This window comes from Euprymna scolopes, chromosome 10 (assembly GCF_053919585.1).
Source record: "Euprymna scolopes isolate OS-2025 chromosome 10, ASM5391958v1, whole genome shotgun sequence".
NCBI lineage: Eukaryota > Metazoa > Mollusca > Cephalopoda > Sepiida > Sepiolidae > Euprymna > Euprymna scolopes.
This window is the reverse complement of record NC_136491.1, coordinates 61,135,830-61,161,870: the sequence shown is the minus strand read 5'-3', so window position 1 is coordinate 61,161,870 and position 26,041 is coordinate 61,135,830. Positions and strand designations below refer to the sequence as shown.

At 32.1% G+C, this 26,041-nt stretch overlaps 1 protein-coding gene across 4 annotated transcripts in view; it reads left to right on the top strand.

Annotated features, from left to right (window-relative positions):
• Window positions 1–6,020: 6,020 nt before the first annotated feature.
• LOC145286008 (glutamate--cysteine ligase regulatory subunit-like) overlaps window positions 6,021–26,041 on the top strand; it is a 329,284-nt gene continuing 309,263 nt past the window's right edge. The window contains exon 1 of one of the 4 annotated variants that reach the window (XM_080134608.1): window positions 6,021–6,384. In XM_080134608.1, the coding sequence (XP_079990734.1) occupies window positions 6,271–6,384 (114 nt within the window). In that variant the 5' untranslated portion in view covers window positions 6,021–6,270. The remainder of the gene's footprint in view (window positions 6,385–26,041) is intronic. The other 3 variants (XM_080134606.1, XM_080134609.1, XM_080134607.1) reach the window with 3 other exon arrangements.

Below are 26,041 nucleotides of genomic sequence, written 5' to 3'. Positions count from 1 at the left end.
TGCCAGTAAAACCATAATATGTCCTAAGCAAATAACCATTCTTGGATGGATATGGTCAGAGGGATCCTTGTCAGCTGGGCCTCACCATATCGCTACACTTAGCTCTTGTCAACTTACCAGGACTGTGAAGGGTCTAAGATAATTCATAGGCGCCTACAAGGTCCTAAACTGTGTCATTCCGATCTGTTTCCACTTTCTTAGCCCATAGATGAAACCACTGCAGGAAAAGAGCCACAGAATGCTGTAAACTAATCTGACAACTTACGTGAGGCATTCTTTGCCGCTCAGAAGCACCTGACTTCAGCAAAAACCATTCATGTACCCTGTCCTGCTGACCAGTGGATTGTGATTGACGGTTCTGTCAGACAACACAGTATGATGTACACAGACAGAGGTGGGAGACTACTGCTATGTGGTCATTTTTTGTGAGACTACATGGCTATCACCCCACCTGATTGCCATGTAAAGTCGAGGCATTGGCTGCAGTGATCAAACATTTTGGCCCATATCTGATTCAGTCAAGACATCATTCTGCTGTCCTCACCAATAGCAAGCCCTGTGTTTAGGCCTATGAAAAACTCTGCCAAGGCCAATTCTCAACCAGCCCCAGATTAACGTTGTTCCTATCAACTGTCTGCTGTTTCCAGGCTTCTGTCTAACATCTTGCGGGCAGAGTGAACTTGCCTACTGACTTTGCCAGCCGCAATGCTCCTAAGTGCAGGCACCCAATATGTCAGGTCTGCTCCTTCTTACGGATGCAGGAGAAGGTCGCAGTGTTTAGGACTTCCCTTGTGGAGATAATTAACGGATCATCAAACCTCCCATATACCAACCATCCCGCATGGAAAGAAATTCAAAATGACTGCTCAGACCTTAGACGAACATGGACACACCTGATGCAGGGAACTCGCCCATCAAAGCAAATTAATGGCATTAAGGATGTAAAAAAATATCTTCAGACTGCCACATTAGCCCAGGAAGGCCTTGTAGTTATTTGTTCTCACAACAGGATGCAATTATTGTCTCGTGACACGCCCTACATGCTTTACTGACGGCGTTGCATATTAAGCTGGGATACCCTACCAAACACCAAATGCAACAGGTAGTGAACTGGTATTTCTATGCCTTGGACCTGGCTGAGGCCGTGAATGAAATTGTTTCCTCATGTCACTAGTGCGCTTCATTGAGCAACTCCCTACTCATAGCTATTCCTCAGTCCTTTGAAGACCCACTGAATCAATGCACTCAGGCTTAGGTTTGCTGCTGATATCATCAAGAGAAATAGACAACTGATTTTATCTTACAGGAGTACATCAGCTTTTATACCGTTCCACTCCTTATTCCAAATAAGCAAAAGGACACATTGCAGGAGATTATTCTAAAGACCTGTTTGCCCATCAGGTCCATCATTAATCCACCTGCTGTTATAAGGACAGACTCCACCTCCAGCTTCAAATCCCTTAAAAATGATGGGTTTCTGCTCACTCACCATATCTCAATAGAGATAGGTAACCCTAAAAACGTCAATCGTAACTCTGTTGCTGAAAAGGCCATCCAAGATGTCCAACGAGAGCTCCTCAAGTTGGACCCAGCTGGTTCACAGATCTCTACACTCTCGCTCTCTGTAGCATGTTGCATGTTAAACTGTGGGTTTGGATCACTCGGATTGTCCCCGAGAGAAATCTTGTATCATAGGGAGCAGTTTACCAATGAATGCATCCACTTCAATGATATAGATCTTATAGAAAGCAGCATCATAGGCATAAGGCTAACCATGTTTACAGTAAGCAGTCTAAAGCTCCCAACCACTCATGTAGGCCTTGTATGGAGGTGAATGTCAGAGACATTGTGTACCTTCACAGTAACCTATCAAAAAATAAAGGACGTGAGCAATATTTAGTTTCATCTAAGCAAGATGAGTGGATGTACATTCAAAAGTTTGTCGGCTTCCAGTTAAGGGCTTGTATATACATGGTCCACAAAGATGATTGCTTTAGGGTCCCTTCTCATATAGGTAACAGCCCGAGGATTAGTTTTGAACATCCAGATGACATTGATGAGGAAGATAGGCTTTACATTTTTGAACATCCAGATGACATTGATGAGGAAGATAGGCTTTACATATTAAGCATCCCTGAGATGATTAGCAGTGTAGCTAGTGACAATGGATTACTACTAAGCAGCCAACCAACCAGCCAACCCCCTATTGTGACTGAGAAGATAACAGTCAACTCCTCCCACGGAACAGACATAACACACCCCCATCTCATTGACGGTCTATAGACAAAGACATGCTCGTCCCCCCAGACATAGGGCGAAACTATCCTAACTGAAAGACGATGTTACTAACCCTTTGTGACCGGCTCTATGAGCCCTTATCTCGAGAAAAGAGAAAATAAAAAAAAATAATAAAAGACGGCATGCCAGAATTGAATTATGATCCCATATTGGTCAGGGGAGATAACTCAGCATGACAGTGTTATTTGAGTTGTCGTCTGCCTCTTCCATTTTGTATTTGGGTTTTCCAGTTTTGTTTTGAGTTATGTTCTGTGCGCTCAAGAATAAAGTCTCTTTGCCCCTTCAAACGGTTTCGTGTGATATACCTTTATGGCGTAAAATGATTACTCACTTTCTGGCCAGATAGCGTTTAGATAACATCTAATGATTCTAGTAAAATCTGAAAAGTAAAGTATTATTTTTATGACATGGTGATACACTTGAACTTAAAGTTAATTATAGGATTAAGGGAAGGATTTTTAGGGCAGGGGACTGTTGCCACCTGGACTTAGGGTTTTAGTTGGGTTAATAGGTTCTTTAATTCATCCCCTAAATAAAATCACACACAATTTATATCTCTAAAGCTAAAAAAAAAAAAATCTGTTTATATATATTCTTAAAAGACAATTAAGATAGACTATTGATCTGAAATGTATAATAAATTTAGATTAAATTTATATACAAAAGTAATCACTCACTCTAAATTCTGAAAGAATTGTTTTGTTTTCCAACAGGTATTGGCCTAAAAAAGAATCTCATTTTGGGGGGGAGTGGGATCTAACCGAGGGTATTCATCTACAAATTTCTCAACAATTAACTTAATATAATATTTTAAAATATTTTTAAAGTCCTCTGAAAAAAATATGTAAACTGTAGAATTTATTATTAATATTCCTAAGTGCAAGTGTATTTATCTAAAAAACCAAAAAACAAAAATCCTCCAAAAGCATATGATTTCAATTTCACAGTCAATGTCTTTACTTCACTATTAAAAAAAAAAAAAGAAAAAGAAAAGTAAAGCATATATGATCCCCCGTGAGTGCATAGTGAATGAGGCATAAAAAAAAATCCTGGTGAAAATGAACAAACAGTGCAGTTTTAGGCCTTAACGGATGTAAATTTAAGTTATGCACCATGCAAAAAAAGAAATGACTAAGTTCATTATTTGCCACCCCCTCCCCATTTAGCCCTAAAAGTCTCCAAGGCCTTAACATATGTAAATTTGAGTTTAGCACCATGCAAAACTGCTAAATAGACATACACAAATTTTGGACAAATATGGTGAAATAGTCCCAAAACTGAAGTGATTTTATTCGCCCTAAAAGAGCCCCTGGGACACATCCAAGAGTTATCGCAAAGTATAGACAAACAAATTCATATAGAAATCAGTTAGTTACAACTTTTCAGAAAAGTTGTATAAAAATCCAAGGCATCAATTTTTTTTTTAATAAGCAGAAAAGTGTCAATTTTAGCCATTTTAACCCGAAAGGCACCCCCGGGGGGTGGGGGGCAACCAGAGTTTTTCAGAAAATCCGTTCTGTTACGTCTTCACTCATATCATGTTTAATGTTTGTGCAAAATTTCAAAAAAATTCCGAGGTGTAGTTATTGAGAAACATGATGACGGACGAACAGACAAGGGTGAATTTACAGGGCCACCCTCCTTTTATCAGGGGACCAACAATACAAAATTATTTTTAAAAAGATACAAATACTTGAGAGCTAATGTGTTCAATATAGCGCACAGTCAACATCTTCAATATAGTCAATTTTTCTCTACATTATAGCATTAATAAAGAAAACTTTCCATTTGACCTTTTTTTTTCGGCTTTTTTGTTTCTAAAAATGTAGATTTAGTTTCCATTTTTTTTTTAAAATAGGCTTCAAACAATTATTTTTGTCTACAACCCTGATTGGCAACTCTAAAGTGTCTGTCCGTGGCTACTGAGAGTAAAGAAGGCCGATGCACATGACAGCGTAACGTCACTTCCTGATTAACTTGTAGGTATAGACAGTTTCCGGTATTCAACCACGTGGTCATGCTAACAGGCATAAAAAATATGGCTACCGATTGTCCATGGCTACCAATATGTGATACCGATTGTCCATGTATATTCTAAAGAGAAAGAACAATTCTCCATTTGGATAATAATTATTATAATTGCACATTGGAATAATTTTAATCTAACAAAATATAGTAAGTGAACTCGTTTTTGAACCTTTAATTTCTATCGGAGAAAGTCAAATATTTCATTTTATTTATTTATTTATTTTTTACTGCAAAACAAATAATTTTTATATAATATTTTTCAGTCCGTTCTTTTAATAATAAATAAAACTTTTCACTGAGTATTTCCAAATATTTTAAAGTTAGCATTTTTCAGGGCAATTTTTTTTTTTTTTTTACGATTGGTGAATTTTCAATATTTTAGCACCGGGCATAATTTATTTCTTTGAAATATATTTAAAACTTCAAATTTTTTTTTTTATAACATTTTAACTAAATAATTTACATGATGGGTTTGTTTTACTATACACATAAATTCGAAAAAGTTGTCAAAAAACAAATATATAACAAATAAAATACATTGATAAACATTGTATGATTTTCAAAGCGATTACATGTTTTAAAGTGAGTAAAACCACTAAAAACCTTTCCAGATAGGTAGAAAAGTAACTTATCTTGCCTTTGATAACATTTATTTGTTATATATTTGTTTTTTGATTTTTTCGAATTTATGTGTACAGTAATACAAACCCAAAATTTAATTTAACTTGGAAATAATATTTAAAATACACATGCGTACACTGCAAAGCACCCTTATTATTATCATAATAATAATAGTAATAATAATAAAAAAACTGGTGTAGATGACATTGACTGGTGCCGCACCAACTAGTTGTGAAGGGTCAGGGAGGATGGAAAGACTGAGGTGGGAGAGTACTAACCAAATCTCCACTGGAAGTATGCAGTTCAAATCTGGTACCTTGGGGAGACATTTTATCACCCAAACCCCAGGAAACACCAATGGCTGATGCCAACGAGAAATCAGTGGCAACGGCTGTTGCGATAACATGCAATCATCTGCACAAGTGGCCAAAAGGTGGAGAACACTGGAAATCTGGGGAGACTTGTTGTCACTTGGTCTCCAGGGAACACTACAGGTTACTGCCAGTGAATGGCATGTGAGACAACTAATATGCTACACATTTTGATGAAAAAACTGGGGAAAAAATGGACATAGAAGAACAGAAAGCCAAAACTTTCAATATAATTTCTGTACCTCAAGTAATAGTCATTTAAATATTTCAACATATAATCTTGTGGGCAAAATCCAGCTTCCCCGATAAGGGGCACTCTGGATAGGAACAAAAATAATCTCAGTCATGAAAGATTTCTCCTCAACTGACCAATGACAGAAAAGGTAAAGTGCAGCATCAAAACAGATACTACACTGTGATCTTGTTCCGAAGGCCAAAAAATATTTGTATTTAATATTTCTTTGTTTGTTTCCTAAATTCATAATTCAGTTTTATCATTGCTTTAAAATTACTTAATTTTACATAGATAATATTTATATTTTATATTGAATAAAGTTCAGTTTCAGTATTAATCGAACTGTGTTCCTTTTTCTTTTTAAAAATGTTTTATTGCTCTTTTTCAAATGGCCCTCATATAGTCGTGATAGTCTGACAAATCTTACCTACATTGCCTGCAGACATTTTTCAGTTAACAGGCCTTTTACTCTCGGTGGCCGTGGTTTGCCACACTTGTTTACGATCAACAAACATTCTTAATGAAGGAAAGAAAGAAGGAAGAATGTAAGAACGAAAAAGAAATAATCTGCTACATGAAAGGTGTTTTCATTCACTGTAGTGTACAGTACAACACAAGTTCTAATCAAATTTTTTGTTATTAACACAATCGGATAAAAAGTTTTAAGAACATTTTGACTCGGCCGAAGACGACACCCATCTGCTCCAACAACACATCATGGCTACACAATTGCCTATCTTTCCAAATGCTATTTCGTTATTTGTACACAGTGGCAATATTCTCAACTGGGACAGACTTAAAAAGAAGCCACTTCAAACCCCGAAAGACGAGGTAAATTAAACGTTTGATTATAAAATAGAATAAAACGTCTTTTTGTTGCTTGGTGGTGGAGTAGTTTTAAATTAAACATTTTTTTCTGTATATAAAAAAAAAAAAAAAAATTAAACAAAATCTGAATTCCAACATTAATTAAAACTGCTCTTTTCTTTTACATACTGAAAGTTTAATCTTATGAGCTTAATCGGAATAAATTTCATTATTAACACCAACAATTTTTTTTTCAGTAGTTATTGCACTATTTGATCCACGCGATAACGTTATTATTTAGAAAGCCATTCTTAACATGGGGAGGGTATTTTGTACTGTCACCTAACAATTTAATTTAAAAAAAAATATCGCGGGACAAATAGTGCATAAACGCCGAATTTTCGTTATTTAAATGAAAACGTAACCTAATAATTCTACAATAAAAATTAGCAATTTATAAAGATCGCGTTCATAACTAACGAGAAAAATAAAAAATGTTTGAGCATTTTAATGCTCAAACATTTTTCTCGTTAGTTATTTTTATGTTTTCGTTAAAACCTTTAATAAAACTTTTCTTTTCTATACAAGACATAAAAAATTATATTGTACGTACGATTTATTTTTATATGAAAACTCAGTGCTTGTGCAGTGCACTTTTGCCATCGCGCTTTTTGAAATTTTTTTTTTTTTTTTTTTCTCCAGGTTAAATTCAAGCTTCACGATATCTTTTTTATTATTAAACTGTTAGGTGGAAGCACAGAATAGTTACAACACACCCATGTTAAAAATGGCTTTTGAAATAACATTATTTCAGCACGATGGCAAAAGTACCAAAAAATCACTTTATTTGATTAAGTAGTCTTCTTTAGGTTTATTTTTTCTTTTTCTTTTTTACAGAGGAAAATCAAACTTTAATGAGATCGATCGTGTCGCGGCCATCTTGTTTTTCGTGGACGAAGAGGCGGGTGCTAGGGAGATTGAAGTAATCACCGTTTAAAGTTTGTCAATATTTAACGAAATTATTTTGGGATAATATGAACGAATGGGGTCCAAAGATCCAACCTCGTTTGGGGAAAGGTGTTTTGCATCATACTTTGTGACCGGTATCGAGGCAAAAAATCAACCATTTGAATATATGTTTACACTTTATCGCCGAAATTGGAGACGCCATTTTATTTCACATACCTGCTGTCCAAATCCAAGGGAGAAATCAGTATTTTAAACTATGGCTGAAGTTAGAAATAAATAAATAATAAAAAAAATTAAACTTCTGGAAAGAACTATGAAAAAAAGTAAATAAAGAAAGTGAAAGAGAACAATATATCCATAATTGTTAATGTTTCGATTTAATTAATGAAAACGGGAAAGTTTTTCATGAAACATTTTTTTAAAATTAAAAACAGAAAATGAAATGACATATGCATAATTGTTTAAACTGGGCGTGGACGAGCGCCATTTGAAAACGAAAACATTTATTGTTTAAAAATTTATCAAAATATTATTGTAAAACATTTTTTGAAAAGTTTGCGTAAGAAAATATAATTTTAATAAAACAATTTTGTAATGAAAGCAACTTTGGATTTTAAAAAAGTCTTTGTGTTTTTTTTTGTTTTTGTTTTTTGTTTTTTAACAATTAGATAATTTTAAACATTAAATAAGGGGTACTTGTACAGTTTAATCAAGACATTAAAAAATGAAAATATCGAAAAAAAAAAAAAAAAAAAAAAATTTATATTGTACGTATCCGTTTTGGACTGAAGATCTCCGAAAAAGAATTTTCGGTGCCCAGAAAACTCGTCTCCGGAAAACTGGTCCCTTATTGAATAAATATCGATTGAAAACACATTTTATGATCGTTCTTGAAGGAGATATTGTTTTTTTTTTTAAATAGACTATAGCCATAATATTTAAAAAAAAATATTTTTACTTGTTTAATGTTTTTTTTTGTTTTTTTGTTTTTTTAAATAAAATCGATTTTCTAAGTGTCCGTTTTCTACCTAACTGGCTAAGTTCTTAGTGGTTTCACTTCTTTTAAAGCGTTTATTATGTTCATACAAAGTTAATTACAAATTTTTTTTGTTCTTATTTTAACGATGTTTTTTGGAGTCATAAAAACAATAATAAAAAAACAAAACCAAAAAATTAAAAAACGGGTCGGAGCGATTCGATTTTTCGTTACTTTTTTGTTTTGGTTTTTTAATCATGATAGTTTTTTGTTATGTTTTTGTTTTCTCTCATACCAAATGCACTCAGCGTTATTTAAAATTATAATTTTATCAATTATCAACATTTATTGTCGTCCTGTCAAATTTTGCAAAAATTAACTAATAAATTAAAAACGAAATATTTTTTTGGCGCGAGAGATGCCATGTATGTGCTAACAATCTCTCGTTAACTCATTTTTAATTTTTTTTAATTTTTACTTCAAAATTCTAAAATCAATCATTAAGAGAAAAAGTAATCACTAAATAGATTTATTAATCAATTTTATTGAAAACTCCGCTATCGTTTATCAAGAATCTTTTTAATTTCATTTTTGTTGGTTGTTTTTCGGAGGGAGATATAGTTTTTACCCCCCCCCCCACACACACTCTCTCTAAATTATATTTTAAAAAATATTAAAATTTATTTTCTTTCTAAAACCAAATCTCCCTCAGTAATTTCTTTAATTTTCTATTTTTTTAGCGATTATCAAGACCCCTAAGATGTGATATACCGGACATTATTTCTCGTTCTCACGTAACACTCGACATGTTTTTGTTTGTTTTCTGTGTTTTTTTTTTCTTTACCGAATAAACGATTCCAAATAAATTAAACAACATAGTCGGCGAGGTAGAAAAATCGATTTTACCCTTTTATAAACAGTAAATTCTTTAATATAAAAAAAATGCGGTCTCGTTTATGAACATAATAAACGATTTAAAACAAGTGAAACCACTAAGAACTTAACCAGTTAGGTAGAAAACGGACACTTAGAAAATCGATTTTATTTTAAAAAAACAAAAACATTAAACAAGTAAAAATATTTGGGTTCGTATTACTGTACACATAGATTCGAAAAAGTTGTCAAAAAACAAATATATAACAAATAAATGTTATCAAAGGCAAGATAAGTTACTTTTCTGCCAAACTGGATATATTTTTTGTGTTTTTATTCAATGTAACATATTTATTCAGCTCGAAAAACATACAGTGTTTACCGATGTATTCGAAAATTCAAGATGGCGTCTCACACTCTCTTTAACACCGTAAGTTTGGAAAAAGGTGTTATAAATAAAAAACTATACAAAATACTATTAAAAACCCGCCGAATATATGTCAACCTATGTCACGGTAACATATATTGAGCGAGTTTTTAACTGTATTTTATCCGGTTTTTTATTTTTAACATCTTTTCCCACACTTACCGTGTTAAAGAGAGAATCAGACGCCATCTTGAATGTTCCAATACATCGGTAAACACTGCATGTTTTTCGAGCTGAATAAACATGTTACATTGAATAAAAACACGAAAAATATATCCAGTTTGGTAGAAAAGTAACTTATCTTGCCTTTGATAACATTTATTTGTTATATATTTGTTTTTGACAACTTTTTCGAATCTATGTGTACAGTAATACAAACCCAAATATTTTTTTAAAATATTATGGGGGCTATAGTCTATTTTAAAAAACTATATCTCCTTCAAGAACGATCATAAAATGTGTTTTCAATCGATATTTATTCAATAAGGGACCAGTTTTCCTACCTTGCGAAAGGGGTCGAGTTTTCCGGAGACGAGTTTTCCCGGGACGAGTTTTCCTAAATTCAAAAATTTCACTTAATAATTTGATCGAGTAGTTTTTGTTTTTTTTTGTTTACAGCGGAAAAAAAAACTTGTTTGCATACCTTATTTTGACGTCTGATTATCAGAACTTCGATTGTGTTTAATTATCCCGCTTTTGAGTTTTGAAGTGTGAAATTCGGTGAATATGTTAAGTAAAATAATTAAAGTTAAGCAAAACAAAACAATTTTTTTTTTTAATATTTATACAAAAAAAGCCATTTTAAAATCTTTGATAATTTTTTTTTAGCGAGCCGAATAATGCATGACCATTATTAAACAGGGTATTGCTTTGAAGAATCGATACAAAAAAAAGAATCTATACAAAATCGATAAATTTTGTGCCCTTTGTGTTAAAAATATCATTTTTTTTTTTTTTTTCGATCACGTTTGAAAACGTTCGCCGCCTTTCGACTACGGTGCACCAAACGCGCTGAAATAATTTTTTTATTCTGCTTTAAATCCCCCCCCCCACACACACACATTAAAAAACAAACTCATACAAATGGTCACCCATCTGGTACTGGCCAGCCTCAGCGTTAATAATTCATTGAAATTTTCGTCACTGAAAAATTAAGTTTTTTTTTTTTTTTTTTTTTTTTGGCTTGTTTGGTCTTCCGTAGTTTGCTTTTTTATCAAGTAAATGTAAACATTGTAATCAAATCGACGCGAAGTAATTGGTTGCCTATATGAATAAGTGGAATTATTTGAAATCCAGGTACTTATATTATAATATTTTTGCATATTCTCATAGAAAATCACCCTAAATCTTAGACAAGAAATAAACAAATTAATTCTTTCAAAATTGTGCTAAACAAAAAATGCCAATTGTTAACTTTTGGGGAAAATTTAACATTTAAAATTTAATTAAAAATAGTGGAAAAAGTTTTACATTATTCTGCTTTCTATATGATAAAATTCAGAGTTTTATCTTTCTGGAAAAAAAAAAGTTACTCAGAAATAATGGATTTTAATAAATGTAATTTCGTTTTAAAAAACAACTTGATTTTTCAGCCATTTTTGGCGGTGTCTACTTTTCTATATTAATTTAACGTAAAATGAGCACCCACTACCGGTTTGTTTTTCGTTCTTGTTTTTCAATTATAGAACTTGTATAGTTTTTTTTAACAAATGCTTATGCAGTTTAATTAACTGTTTTGAGCAGAAGAACTGTTTAATATTTTACAAAACATTCTGTTTACAGCGGCCGCCACAACCCCCCCCCCCCCGTCCCTCCACAGCCTCCGACCAAATGTAAACAGAATTTTTATAAAATATTAAACAGTTCTTCTGCTCGGTTAATGTCGGCGCGTTACTTACATTAAAACGGTTAATTAAACTACATAAGCACCTGTTAAAAAAAATATACAAGATTTATAATTGAATATCCCCCTCCAAAAAAAGAACGAAAAACAAACCAGCAGTCCACCCCCACCTCAAAAAAAAAAAAAAATAATAAATAAAATAAAGGTGACCATAAAGTGAGTGCATTTCTTCATATCTTGGAAACTACTTGTTTCTTGGAATTTTAAACGTTAGTGGTAATTTTAAAGGATTTTCCGAGGGGTGGAAAGAAAGAACCTCCCCCCGTCCCGAAATAAATCATGGCTACAAAGTGGGTGCTAATTTTACGTTAAATTAATATAGAAAAGTGATCCCCCACTTTTTAAAAACTAAAATTTCTTCATATCTTGGAAACTACCCGTTTGCCTTAATTTTAAACGTTATTTTTGTTTTCAGCGAGCCCGAAAACCTATAAGAGTGGTTATTTTAAAGGAATTTTCGAGGGTAGAGTAATTCTTCATATTTACCAAATATTTTTCCATTCCATAACGGATAGTACAATTTAACCTTTTTTCGATATTTTCATTTTTTTTTTATGTCTTGATTAAACTGTACAAGTACCAAAAATAATTCATCAGTACGCCAAACACAATTTTATCAAAGTCAGTTTCTTTAAGAAAAAAAAACAAAAAAAAAACTTCATAATTTTTATTTTTATGCTTTAAGGGTTTTTTTTTCTGTAAAAAGTTGTTTTTATGACGGAATGAAATTTGGCGCGTGGCGTACTTTTTGGTGAGCTGGCTGGCGTGCCTAAAAAGTATTATCCTTAAAAAATTAAACAATTGAAAGAATTAAAATTTAAAAAAAAAAAATCATCAGTTCCACGAGGTTAGTTACTTTTCATATAATGTTGAAAGAGTTAATTTTTTGCCTCGACATTGGTCACAGAGTATACGTAACATACCTTTACCCCGAACTCAAAAAGAGGCTATATCCTCGGACCCCGTCCGTTCAGAATTGTCCCTATTTTGAAACGTGGGCAGAAAAAATACTTAGATAAATATTTTAGTTTTTACACTTATATTACAGAGTTTCTATGTCTTTTTAAATCCCTTTTTCATTTTGTTTTTTGTTAATCACTTTTTCGTTCCCGGAAATAGGCAAATGGCGACGATACGATCGATCTCATTAAAATTTGATTTTTCTCAGTAAAAATGGAAAAATATATATATATATAATAAAAAAATAACTAATTGATCAAATTAAGTGATTTTTTTTTTTTTGTATGAAAACTTTATTTCATAACGAGTACGTGATTTAAAAAAAAAAATAAAATTAACATTTCGTATCAATACTTGTATATATGGCGTGTCGAACAACTTCACGTGTTTAGTTTGTTACTTCCGTACAACTTAAGGAAGTAGGTCCTACAGAAGACCCCTGTTCTGAAAAATTTGAACACTTAGGTCATGTAATGAATTGTCCATTGTTTCACTTTTTTGTTATGTTTATAGTAATAAATGCTCGAAATTTCTTTGAACTTTGTCTTTAATTTTTTTTTTAAAACTTTTAGCTTAACTTGCTTTTCTATTGTACTAGCGGGGTTTTGTAGGTGTGTGTGGTGTTAAACCGGGGAGGGGGGGTAGGATCGAACCCGAAGCCCTGAGGCGAAGTTTGAAAATAAAATCAGCCAGCCAGAATGAGTTAGTGAAAGATGTTTGAATTTATTTAAGAACCAAATTGACAGGTGCGCGACCGGAAGTCGCCGAGCGTTACGACGACGACGATGTAGGTTTGTTTGTTATAAGCGAAGTAAAAAAAGAAAACAACGTTAACACTTAAGCGGGGGGAAAAAAAACTAATGTAAGGCAAACGAATGATGAAAACAGAAAAACGAACACGTGAAAAATGGCTTAAATAAGCCTGTTTTGATATTCAAATTTAAAAAATCGGTGGGTACCCAGGTGTTTTTGGGTGTTGCTAAGAACAAGCGAAGTAAAAAAAAAAAAAAAAAAAGCAGAAAAACGAACGTTACGTGAAAAATGGCTTAAATAACACTGGTTCAATATATTAGATTAGATTTAATCTATTATTAGATTTAAAAAAATCGAAAAAAAACAAAACATCTCACACCACGATTCGAACCCAAAATGTTTAAATAATGAACCAAGGCCTTAACCAACTGAGCTAACACGACGTACATGAAATTTTTCCGGTTTTTCAACTATTTAAAGTAAATCAGGTCACGACGTCATCTGACACATGCGTAGAATCGGTCATTGTCACGAGAGGACCGTTTTTATTGACCCACCCCCCGTCGAGAATTGTCTTTTTTTTGGCCAATGTTTCGAGCAAAGGATGGAGCTTCGATGTGATACAGAGTTTGTGAATTTTCGTCGCATCTGTCGAAAGCTTTTAGCAGACATCCAAACATACATACATACATTTTCGCTTTTATATATGTAGATATTTCACCATTTCGTTTTTTAGTAATTAAATGCTCGTGTCGTTCAGCTTGGCAAAGTGTTATGCTACACCTCACCTTTTCTGTTCTCACTCAGTGGAAGGGAAATCCTTTTAGACTAAGGCATTTTTTTTCATTCCCATCCAGAGTTCCCCGTTTTGGGGAACTGAATTTCTCATTAAAAACCGACCTTGTGTCTAGCTTTGCCCTCGTGGGGAGGCAAGTAAATAGGAAGAAATATGGCAGCTGAAAAACGTTTTTCGACTCCAATAAAAGCATTACAATATATTTAAACCCTGAAGAATTTCTGCCATGCGCCCTTGTTGTTCTAGGCATTACTTGTATTTCAAACTTAAAAAAACAAAAGCACTTTAAAATAATAAAAACACTAAAGCTTTTTCAGTTTGTCTTTTTTGGAAGGGTGGGGTGGGGGGGCGTCCTTATTATTCCAAAGAACCAGGTATTAAAAAACTTTGCAATATTTTTCAATAATTATATACAAAAATTTTCTTTATATTTACAATCGGTTTGTATTTGAAATTAATGTTTATATATGTTAATGTTTTGTTTTGAAGTAAAATTAAGAAATTAATTAAAAAAAAAAAAAAAAAAAAAAAAAGTGTTTATATCCATCTTCATTCAAAAGGTAGTTTCACCGGTTTTTGGTCTCAATTTTCCGAATTTCAGAATGAGGCTCGTCTGCAGGAACTACTTTAAGTTGCACGCATAGCACAGTAACAAAACTGCATAAGCACCTTCTATTGTATTTATTTTTTATATTTCGTGCACTTTGGGAATATTTGAAGATTTAGCAATATATATGAATGTAATTAGTCGACGGAAAATTATAAGCACACAAGTGGCTGAAAAAATAAATGAATAAACAAATAAACGTGCAACTTAGTATTTCATGCTGTATGGTCAAAACATGGGAACAGGCTGCCAGGGACCAGACAAAATAGAGGAGCCTGGCATGCAAAGGTGCCAGTGACTTTGAGGAGAAAAGAAGACAATATGAAAAGGCTAGGAAAAGGAGAAAGTGAGAAGAACAGCTCAATCCCCTGCCTACAGTCCCTTGCAAATACTGCCCGTGACTCTTCTACCACTGGTTGGGCCTTGCAAGGCATGTAAAGTATAAGCATCCTAGAAGATAGAAGGCAGATGATGGACGTGATACTCAGACATGAGTGGGCGCCGATTACAATGGTCAAAATGAGTTAGAGTACCAACTTACTTTTAAAAAATTAACTTTTGAGGGTATTCAGGTCTGTTTTGGGTATGACACTAATATCTGACATCTATATATATAAAAGCGAAAATGTATGTGTGTTCACTTTTTCTGTATGTCAACAAAAGGCTTTTTTCAGAGAAGCGGTCGCTCGCTTCACAACTTTTTAAAACTTTTTATATCACATATAAATCGTAATATCTCACAGTTAACAACGAAGCTCGCCTGTCTATTTAATTTGCTTGATTTCGGGAAGATAAATATTCAACATTTGTCGCTCGCCGCATGTGGGTTAGTCTTTTTCCTATAATATCTTGGGGTGGAAAAAAAGTGTTCAGCAGTAAATGAAGGTACTATCCCGTAGTCAAACTTGATCTCATTAACTCATTAAAACGGGCACCTGCTAAATCCAAGTAATTAAATAAATTCAAACGTGCTTCCGTTAGTATCGTTAGAGGCAATGGTTAATGTCGCACGTTTTTTTGTTTTTTTTCACACTTTAATTTACAACTTTGCCTCATGGGTTCGGGTTCGATCCTCATACTTACTTTTTTTTTAACCCCCCACCCTCCGGAGTTTCCACACACACCTCCAAACACCCGGGCAACGCCGGATACCCCTTGCTAGTCAATAATAAAAATATAAGTAAAAACTAGTAAAAATGAAATTAATTCATCATAACTTTTACTCTATATTGGAATAGGAAGGATCAAGGTTTAAATTTCATATAAACCTTCTTTATTTTACACTCAATAAAATCAACAAAATGTAATTTCAATGTCACAAAATAAGAATATACGAAAAACATGTCTTATAAATAGTGACCGCCAAATTTATGAGTGTTTTTGATTTTTGTAACAGTCTGTCTTTAAAAATTTACCAAAAATCAGGTAATCAATATAAAATTTTCACTGCTTAATAAGTAAAGAATGCACTTTATATGGGTGTAATTTTTTTTTTCATGGTCGTTGTATAAATAGATTTTTGGGGACTCCATGCCCCCCCCCTTCCTCATTTATCCCTTAAAGTCCAAGCGATCCACTAAGCACACACTCATTTTGTGGTAGGAGGGTGAACAAGTGTAGAAAAAACAAAAACAAAAAAATTTTGCAGGGTGCCTTCGATATCAAAGATTGAAATCTGAAATTTGGATGTGTTTGATTTTTTTTATCTTTTGCATTTTGAAGTGTGAGATTCATTGAATATTTATCAATAATTATTATCTTTCAGATGAGGATAAAAATTTTTTTTTTATAACACTAAAATAGGCATACTTTTACAAGTGAATTAAAAATTTTGTTTTAGAATGTGTATACTTGCCATGTACCAGTACATAAAGAATGTTTAAAGAATCGATATCAAAAAGAAAAAAAAAAACAAAACAGGGTGTGAAAATCATAAGTATTATATCTGCATATTACATTTTTTTTTTTTTTTTTTTTTTTTTTTTGAAGATAGGTGGGCCGTTACAGTTTACAAAGTTATCTCCCTTTTTTGAAAATTATGAAGACATGGATTTCCGTAGATGATGGTTGTGACATTCCAACAAGTTCCCCACCACCACCACCAAAGGGTTACAAAAAACAGCCCTTTTATTTTAAGGGCCACCAAATTCTACTTGATTTATGCAATAAAGAATTAGGGAAAATACAGTATGAGCTAGTTTATGGAAAAAGAGTGTGGCTCATTGGTTATTAATTAGAAAATAAAGGAAAAATGATTTTAATCATGAAATTAAAAACTGACTAAAAGTGATATTAAAACTGAGAAATATAATGCTAAAAATTTATGTTTGATGTAAAAATAGGAAAAAAAAGCAGTTTTTCTTTATTTTTCACAAGTAGTAGGAAAAATTTAAAGATTGATTGATCAATTATTATGAAGGAAAAAATTATAAAGCTAAAAATAACATTTCACCATAAATGGCATTTGTAATTATAATTTAATTCAATCATTTAAAAAAATGTATTTACCTGTCTAGTTACATTTAAATTCATGAAAATGCTTAAATAAATATTTAGATGCGGCTGGGTTCCCATACTTAAAACCCAGGATGGTGGCGGTAAGCACATGGTTCCTAAAGTATGAGATTGTGCTAAATAATTGAATTATTTGAATTTATTTAAATATAAGGTAATTATATTCTAATATTTTTGCATATTCTTATAGCCAATCATAGTAAACTTTATTTAGACATAAAACAGTTTAATTGATTTGAAAACCTTTTAAAAAAAAAAATTATCTTTCTTGACATTCGGCAAAAACTTGGTCAAGTGTGTTTTTTGGAAAAATTTAAAACTTAAAATTCTATTAAAAATTATAGAAAAGTATTATATTATTCTGCTTTTAACATAAACTTCAGGGTTTTATCTTTCTGGTAAGACTGAAAGTTGTTAAGAAATAACGGATTTTAATAGCTTTAGAAAAAAGCAGTTTTCAATAATAAATAATAAATAATGTATAATAAATAAGCTTTAGAAAAAGCAGTTTTCAATAATAAATAATATATAATAAGCTTTAGAAAAAGCAGTTTTCAATCGATTGGCAGTCACTACTTATAAAACATTAAAAATATAGGAAAAAAGGCGCTTCTACACTATTAGGACAAAAAAATCAGTAGAAACCATTGTTTTTATCTGAAAACCCCATTTATCGACTGATAAATGTAGTTATCAGATAAAAAACAATGGTTTCAACTGATTTTTTTTGTCAATTCTAATAAATTACAATGGTAGCTTCCAAGTTATGCAGTCGAAATTACCTAAATATTACTGAATTATTAAAAAAACAACTTTAATCGTGTTAGCAGGTGGAAAATTGCAACCATCTTGTTTAAATTGAAACGGAAAATTGCCTTCATTTTGAACTCTCCTGTGTCTTACAATCGTTTTTATCAAATTCTATTTTTTATTTCCTTTAATAAATGATTTTCTACTTTATCAATTTTTGTAATTTTTCGATATAATCATCTTAAAAACACGAATACGTAGATACCATTGTTTTCATGTGAAATTCAGTTTTACGATTTCTGAAATTTTGTCCTATTAGTGTAGAAGCGCTGGAAAAAAACGGTGCTTAAACATTTCTTTTGCACAGTTAATGTTGGCGTGTTACTTACGGAAAAAGGGTAAATCACACTGCAGAAGCATCTGTTAAAAACTATACAAGTTATATAATTGAATACCCCCCCCCAAAAAAAAAGATTGGAAAACATAAAAATGTTTTTGTAAACTGCTCGTGAAAACTTAACTTTTTAGATCAATTAAAAAGCATTAAAAGCTACATAACACAAAAAAATTAACCAGATTTTTAAAAAAAAACTTTTTTGTTATTTCAAATGTCCGCTAAAGATTCCTCCGTGATGTGACAAGTCACTTTACTATGCGTGTTCGTGAAGGCAATGAAATGGCACAAAACAGTCCCAAGGTCTAAGGAATAATCCCATGCAAACAGTAAATTTGCGACGGGTTTGATTATCACATTTGTTGTCATCCACCTTGAATACCCCTAAAAACTAAGTTAGAGTGGTTGGTGTTCTGTGGTAGTGTAGGGTATGCCAAAGTACCGCTAAGAAAATCGTCTGTGTCCATCAAACTTAAACACCAAACCAGAACTCAAAAACGAAATGAAACAAAATTTGGTTAAAATTTACGGATATGGTCCTGACGTCCCGAGTTCGAGGAGAAGCCGTCTGACGTAAGCGGTGTCAAGGCAGAAAATTACCCCTTCAATAAAGTGCCGAGTTGTTAACTTAAGAAAAATAAAAACCATTCCAATAATTATAATTTTTTTATTTTATTTTAAACAGTCCAGATAATTAGAATTTTAAAAAATAAGCAGTTCAAATAATTAGAATTTTTGATAATTCAAGTGGCAGCTGAACTCCTAAAAAAACTGCCTTTCTTTATCAAAATTTGCCTTTCTTTATGTGAAGGGCACCTCCAACAATAATTTCTGTCCCTTTTTACTTCTGTCATTTGTCTTTGACAAATGATGCACATAGGTCCTTCTTTTCGCAAAATGTTATTTTCTTGTAAGAAAATTTTCGCCTCATTGTAGGAACTCCAAAATGGGCTCATGCTTGTCAAATCCATGCTGAAGGGGTTTTAGGGTTAGGGTAATTTTCTGCCTCGACACCGCTTATGTCAGACGGCTTCTCCCCAAACACAGAACGAGGCGGGACGTCGGAACCATATCTGTTAATGTTAACACAAAATTTATTTTTATTATTACCAGAAAAGATGTATTTCCCCTGTCATTATTTTAGTTAGAGCCAAAATAAAACTATGTCGGCAATAAAGAACATCAATAAGTTTGTTTTCATCATATTTGCATGAATTTATGTGGAGAGACAGAGTGGGCTCCAAACAAATTTGGTGAAATATTACGCTCCATAGCTAGCGTTTATTCCTACATATAAATATTAATGCTTATTTTGTTTATTCCTACATATGAATATTAACGCTTAAATAAGCGTTATTTCACATCAATTTAAATTTAATGTGTTGTTATTATTTTATTTACTGTTTTTAGTGTTCTTTTTTTATTTCGTTATTTTTTTCATTTCATTTTCACTGAATTTTATTCAAGTACGCATAGAAAAAAATAAAAAAATTAACAATTTTATTTAATTTTAGTAAGAAAGATAACGAAATAGTAATTCATTCTTAGTAAAATAATAATAGGGGAAATACATTTTTTCTGGTAAATGCGTACCTGAACTAAAAAAAATAAATTTTGTTTCATTTCATTTTCAACCTCCAGTTCGGTGTTTAAGTTTGATGGATGCAAACAAATTTTTTAGTGGTAATTTGGTCAAGGTATTCCGATAGCTACATTTACCAACAATTTTGAAGTAAAAATAAAAATCACTATACAAGAGATTTTCAGCACACATTCTCTCTCTCACCAAAAAATTCTTTGTTTTTTATTTATATTTCTATATAATAATAATAATATTTCTAGTGTTTTTTTTATTTATATTTCTATATAATAATAATAATATTTCTAGTGTTTTGTCATTAAATTTTCTTATTTATAACAATATTTTTTGGAATATAAAAAAATAATTAAAAAAAAAAACGGGGAAAGGTTCGATTTTTCTCTAGAATTGTCCAGTAGGTTTTGTTTTGTTTTTTAATTCGATTGTTTTTTACTCCTACTAAATGCACCCATCATTGTTAAAAACAAAACACTATTACTATTCAAGAATCTTTTTAATTTAATTTTTTTGTTGTCGGAAATTTATCCTCTTTCAGATAAATTCGACGCGAAAGTAACTAACCTGAAAAAAAAAAAAAGCATGAAATAAAAAAGAGGGGGGGATAAAGAATAAACTATAAAGGTCTTGTTTCAAAACTAAGAAGAGATTTTATTTACAATAAAATTAGTTGCAAATTTTTCTCTTTGCGGGCATTAAATTCAAAGAACGCCAAGTAACATATAATGAAAAAAATAACACTGGTTCTTATGTTAAAATGTCGCATCCATGAACAAACACAATATTAAGATTCAAAATAGTAGTTCCTAATCACACTCTCATATGTAATAAATTTTAGGAGCATACTCACAAATTGAAAGCCAGTCAGGCATGTGCCTTTTTCTTTTTTTTCTCGTTTAAAGTCCTTTTAAATCATTATACTCCTTCCAATTACGTGCAGACTGTAGCCATGTAATATAAGGTCTTTTAAAAAAAATTACACTCCTTCCAAATATGTGCAGACCGTAGCCACGTAGATAGTTTTCAGAAGCATACCTCGTCGCATGTCCGGGGTATTCTTGCCGGGTTCTCTTCTTTGAAGGAGGCTCGTCAAAATTCCATTTTCAGCGCCGTGCAATGAAACGAACATCGAATATCCTCGTCGCCGGAATTTCAAAAGAGGCTGGATTTCGAGCTGGGCTTGTGACGTCACCAAGGAGCTAGCATTTCCCTTTTCTTCAAATTAAAGGGAGTTTTGTACAAACCCAAAATATACGAAACTAAGAATCATAAAGGATACAAAATTCAAAAAAATCAAATATAAGAACCAGATAAAAAATAATAAATGTAAACAGGGAGGATGCACTATTATTGGTACAAAAAAATTCCAACATCGTTGTTGTTTATTGTTATGTATGGGAAATAGTTTCTATAAAAGTCCCCCTCACTAAATTATATTTAAAAAAAAATTTAAATGCCAGTAAATAAGCATAATATTTAAAAAAAATATACATATATTATGGGGTGTATAGTCTCTCTTTTTGAGCAGCATAGACCCCTTTAAACAAGCTAAACCACTAAAAACTTATCCAGGTAGGTAAAAAACAGACACTTAGAAAAATCGATTGTGGCCTGATAGACCAACATACACAACCTTAAAAAACTTGTTTTCCAGAGGTCTTCGGATGTGCTGAAAATGAATATTGCATTAAAAATTGGGTCTGGCAACTAGTTTTCACAATACTGAAAAGATACTTTTCCGTATGTTTAATGTAACGTGGTGACCATATTTGTAAAATTTTTCTTGGTTTCCACCACATTTTCCTTTAAAATATAGACTTGTACAGGCTTTTAGGTATGCTGAAAATGAATATTGCATTTAAGTTTTTCCACAAATCAGAAGTTTTCCGGATATGTAATTCTTTATGGCCATTTTTGTACATGCAAGCACGCATATATATTTAAAAAAAAAAAAAAAGAAAAAAAAGATAGACTCTAACTCTTCATTATCTTGAAAGTTCATTATGTCGTTTCTGTTTTGAACAAATATGGCCGTTGTGTTATGTTACTACAGGAAATATGCGGAGAAGTATCTTTTTAGTCTTGTGAAAACTAGTTTCCAGACCCAATTTTAAATGAGACATTCATTTTCAGCACACCCGAAAGCCCTTAGTAAATAAGTTTTTAAAGGTAGGTAGTGTTGATCTACCAGACCATAATAACCAATCAAGGTACCTTTTATTTTTATTTATTTATTTATTTTTTTTAAACAAGTAAAAATATTTTTTTGAAATAGTGTGGGGTGTAATCTCTTTTAAAAACAATGTCTCCTTCAAGAACGGCCATAAAATGTGTTTTCTAATCAATATTTATTTAATCACTAGTAGGGCTACCCAGCATTGCCTGGGTGTGTTGCGGTTGTGTAGTAAGGGTGGAATGAAAAGCAGCCTGGCGGAGGGGGGGCAATAGGGTGGAGAGAGGTGTTAAAAAAAGTGGTAGTAGGCTGAAAACTGTAATGTGAAGAAGGAAAAGGTGAGGTTCAAAAAAAAGTGCTAGTAGGCAGGCAGGCTCAAATTCCTAATGCGAAGGAGGGAAAGAAGGTGAAAAAAAATGTAATGCGCTAGCTGATGTCGCCATCACGCAAGCAGAAGTTGTGTGCGTTGAATTTAAGCATAGTCAAGCGAACATACGATGATTAAAATGTTTGGCTGCTTTTTTGAACAGTTTTGTTTTCTACAAAAAGCCAAACAAACACCCAAGACGACACCATGGTGGGAATTTTATTTAACTCGATCAAAAAAAAGATAGAGACAGTGTCCATTTGCAAATCTGAGATTTTACGATCTGGGAAGTATGCGAAAACTTCTCACGGAATCTAACCAACGTGAGAAGCCCAATGCAAAAAAAACTTTTCGCAAACATACACACACGCTCATTTTGCCTTTTATATATTATACTAGCATCCTGACGCAATTCTCTACCTATGCAACAGTGATCTTTAACTTTACTTCTGCCATTTTTTTACAGCACATTGTTTGTGAACGTTAGTAATGTTTTAAGTAGCAATACACATGAAAAAATTGAAATAGCTTAAAGTATTTCAATATTGGTATACATAGAAAGAGCTTGATGAGCTAAGAAAGAATCTTTTTAAATTTTAAAAATCTGATTAAAATTAAGGAAGTTATGACTATTTTTGTGCCTCAAACGTTTGGATATTTTCCCCTCTTTAAGACCATATGTGTTTTGTCACATTTTTTACACTACTTTTTCAGTAAAAATGTCATATCTTTGTTAAAACACAAAACTAAGCAATGAAATTTACTGTATAAGTGTATTTTTGTAGAAGGAATCAGAATATGCAACTGAAAATATCCAAAAGTCCATGGTTTCCAAATAATCTGCAGTAAATGTGCATAAATATGCAGCAATTCCTTAAAAATGCCATATATCCATAAATAGAAAAGAAGTTGGAGAACTCAAAGTTGAATTGTAATGTGCATTACGTACAAAAAACTTAAATCTAAACATAGGACCATTTAAAAATGAATATATTGCAATATTTCTTTGGTATTATTGTAGATTAACACCTTTTGTTTAACCCCACCCAACCCCTTCTGACCACCCCTCCAAAATGTGATTCTACCTTTTTAGGAAATTATGTATGAAATGCCATCAAAAACTTTAATGAAAGATAAACAAATTCTTTTAGAATTTAATGTAAAATAATTCCCCATTACAGGTCATTCTAGTGTTTTAGGGCAGTTAACTGTTTTTTTTATGGGAGATAAATCCTGTATACTTTTTGTTTTATTTTTTTTTTAAGACAATTATGTGTGGTTTTAAGAGGGTTTCTATGCAATGAGAATATGGGGAGGGTTGCCATTCGGACTTTGAATTAATTGTAGGGCTAAGGAAAATTATGTGGGAACATACTGAAGACTTGACAGAAACAAAAACAATATTAGAGGGGGGGCGGTTAGTTTCACAAAAATGTAATGTAAAATAATTCACCATTTCCAGCATTTTAGGGCAGTTAACCAATTTATTTTTTATGTGCATTTTTCTTTAAGGAAGGATCTATTTTTTGTTTGTTTGTTTTAGACGCTTGTATGTGGCGTACAGAGGTATTTTGTTGGGGGGGGTGCCACTCGAACTTAGTGTTATTGTTAGGGTTAAAGAGTGTTTTAGGAGGAGACTTGCCACACATAACTTTAGTAGGTGGGTTGCTAACAGTATTTTGTTTTACTATTTATTTTTAAGTCGTTACCAAGACTTCAAATATTTAAGTGTCAACTGACATTTGTCTTGTTCTCTGGAAATGCTCAACAGTCAACACTATTTGTGCGTTTGTATTACTTGCCACAGAGGTCGAAAACGTTGTCCAAAAAAATAAAATTATAACAAATAAATGTTATGCAAAGCATGTTTTTATTTAATGTAACATGTTTATTCAGTTCGAAAACCATACAGTGCTTACCGATGTATTTGAAAGTTAAAAATGGCGACCGACTATCTCTTTTACATGGTAAGTTTGGGAAAATGAGTTAAAAATAAAAAATTAGATAAAATACTGTTAAAAACCCGCCGAATAGTTTCTAACAGTATTTTGTCTGTTTTTTTTTTTTTATTTATAACCCATTTTCCCAAACTTACCGCCTCAAAGAGAGAGTCGGCCGCCATTTTAAATTTTCGAATACATATCGGTAAACTATGTTTTTCGAGCTGAATAAACATGTTACATTAAATATAAACACTAAAAACATATCCAGTTAGGTAGAAAAGTAACTTATCTTGCCTTTGATAACATTTATTTGTTATATATTTGTTTTTTGACAACTTTTTCAAATAAACGAGATTTTCATACATCTTTTGATTTTGAAAAAAAAAACATTTGTGGCTGTTCGCAGTAAAACATTGTTTTAATTCGCTGTTCAAAACTAATGCAATGAATAAAAGTGCATGCAAGCTATATATCTACAAAAGTTTACTTTGTTTTTTAACCATGTTTTTAAATTTGACCAGAAATGTGAGAAATTATAATGGATTCATAATGCCGAATTGGTTGGGATTGTTGTTATGATACATTCTGAAAACCGAATAATTCTAAACTAATGTTATTCTGATAACATTCTCTAATTAAACATATCAGACCATTTATATTCATATTTTCATGCTTTTCTTAATTCGTTCGTGAATAAAAATTAAAGAACGCGTTGTTTATACTGTGCTATGACTAATACTACAACTGCTGCAGTGCTCTTGCTGCTACTAATACTAACTTAATTTGACCAAACTCGAAAAATAAACATTTTTTTCAGGTAGGTCCTTTTAAATTATTATCAATTACCGCGGTCCTACTCAACATAAAATAATATTTTTAATTGATAAAGATAGTAAAAAGAATGATTTATTTCCTAGTAGGTGTCCGATTAAATTTTTTTTCAAAATGTTCGATACTCGTCATATTAAAGTCTTATTTTTAACACAACAAAAAAAGAAATGGTCAAAAATATTTCGGACACTTGACAGTATTAAGATTAACACCTCTTCTGATTGGTTTCCAAATTTCATAACGAAATTCTTCATGCAATCATGGTACGGGCTTTTAGAAAACAGGGAGGGTCATTATAAAACCTTACCGAAAACGCCATTTTATGACGTTTACATTTTTATCACTTTATTTGCTTAAAACTCTTAAAATATATAATGTACATCCATATTTATTAATTCATTTGAAAGTATATTCATTTTCGAACAAAACAGTAGTAATTTGAAGACTTGAAGTGCTTTGGTTTGAAAAATATGGCTACTTTAGTAGAACTACCTTGAAATCTGTAATTATCCAAAGCGTTTTTTTCGTCCGTGTGTATTACTATTTTAAGTATATTCTCACGCTTTGTTGGTCTCAAGAACATTTCCATCACAAGTAGATAACTTGCATCCTTCTGCAATCTTTTTGGGGAGTGGAAAGTGAACGTTGGCTTTACTTTCAACATTATCATAACTCCCACTTCCCCTATATAGTCTTTTAGTTCTCACATTGCATGAGTGATGTTTCTGACAAAGGAGGAAGAATTGCTGTTTTCTGAGCCATGATATATACTTAAAACATTTATTGTTGCTAGTTTTTGACTTTGTAATATTTGTTTCTTTGCTTTGTACACCAAGTGGCTTTATGCC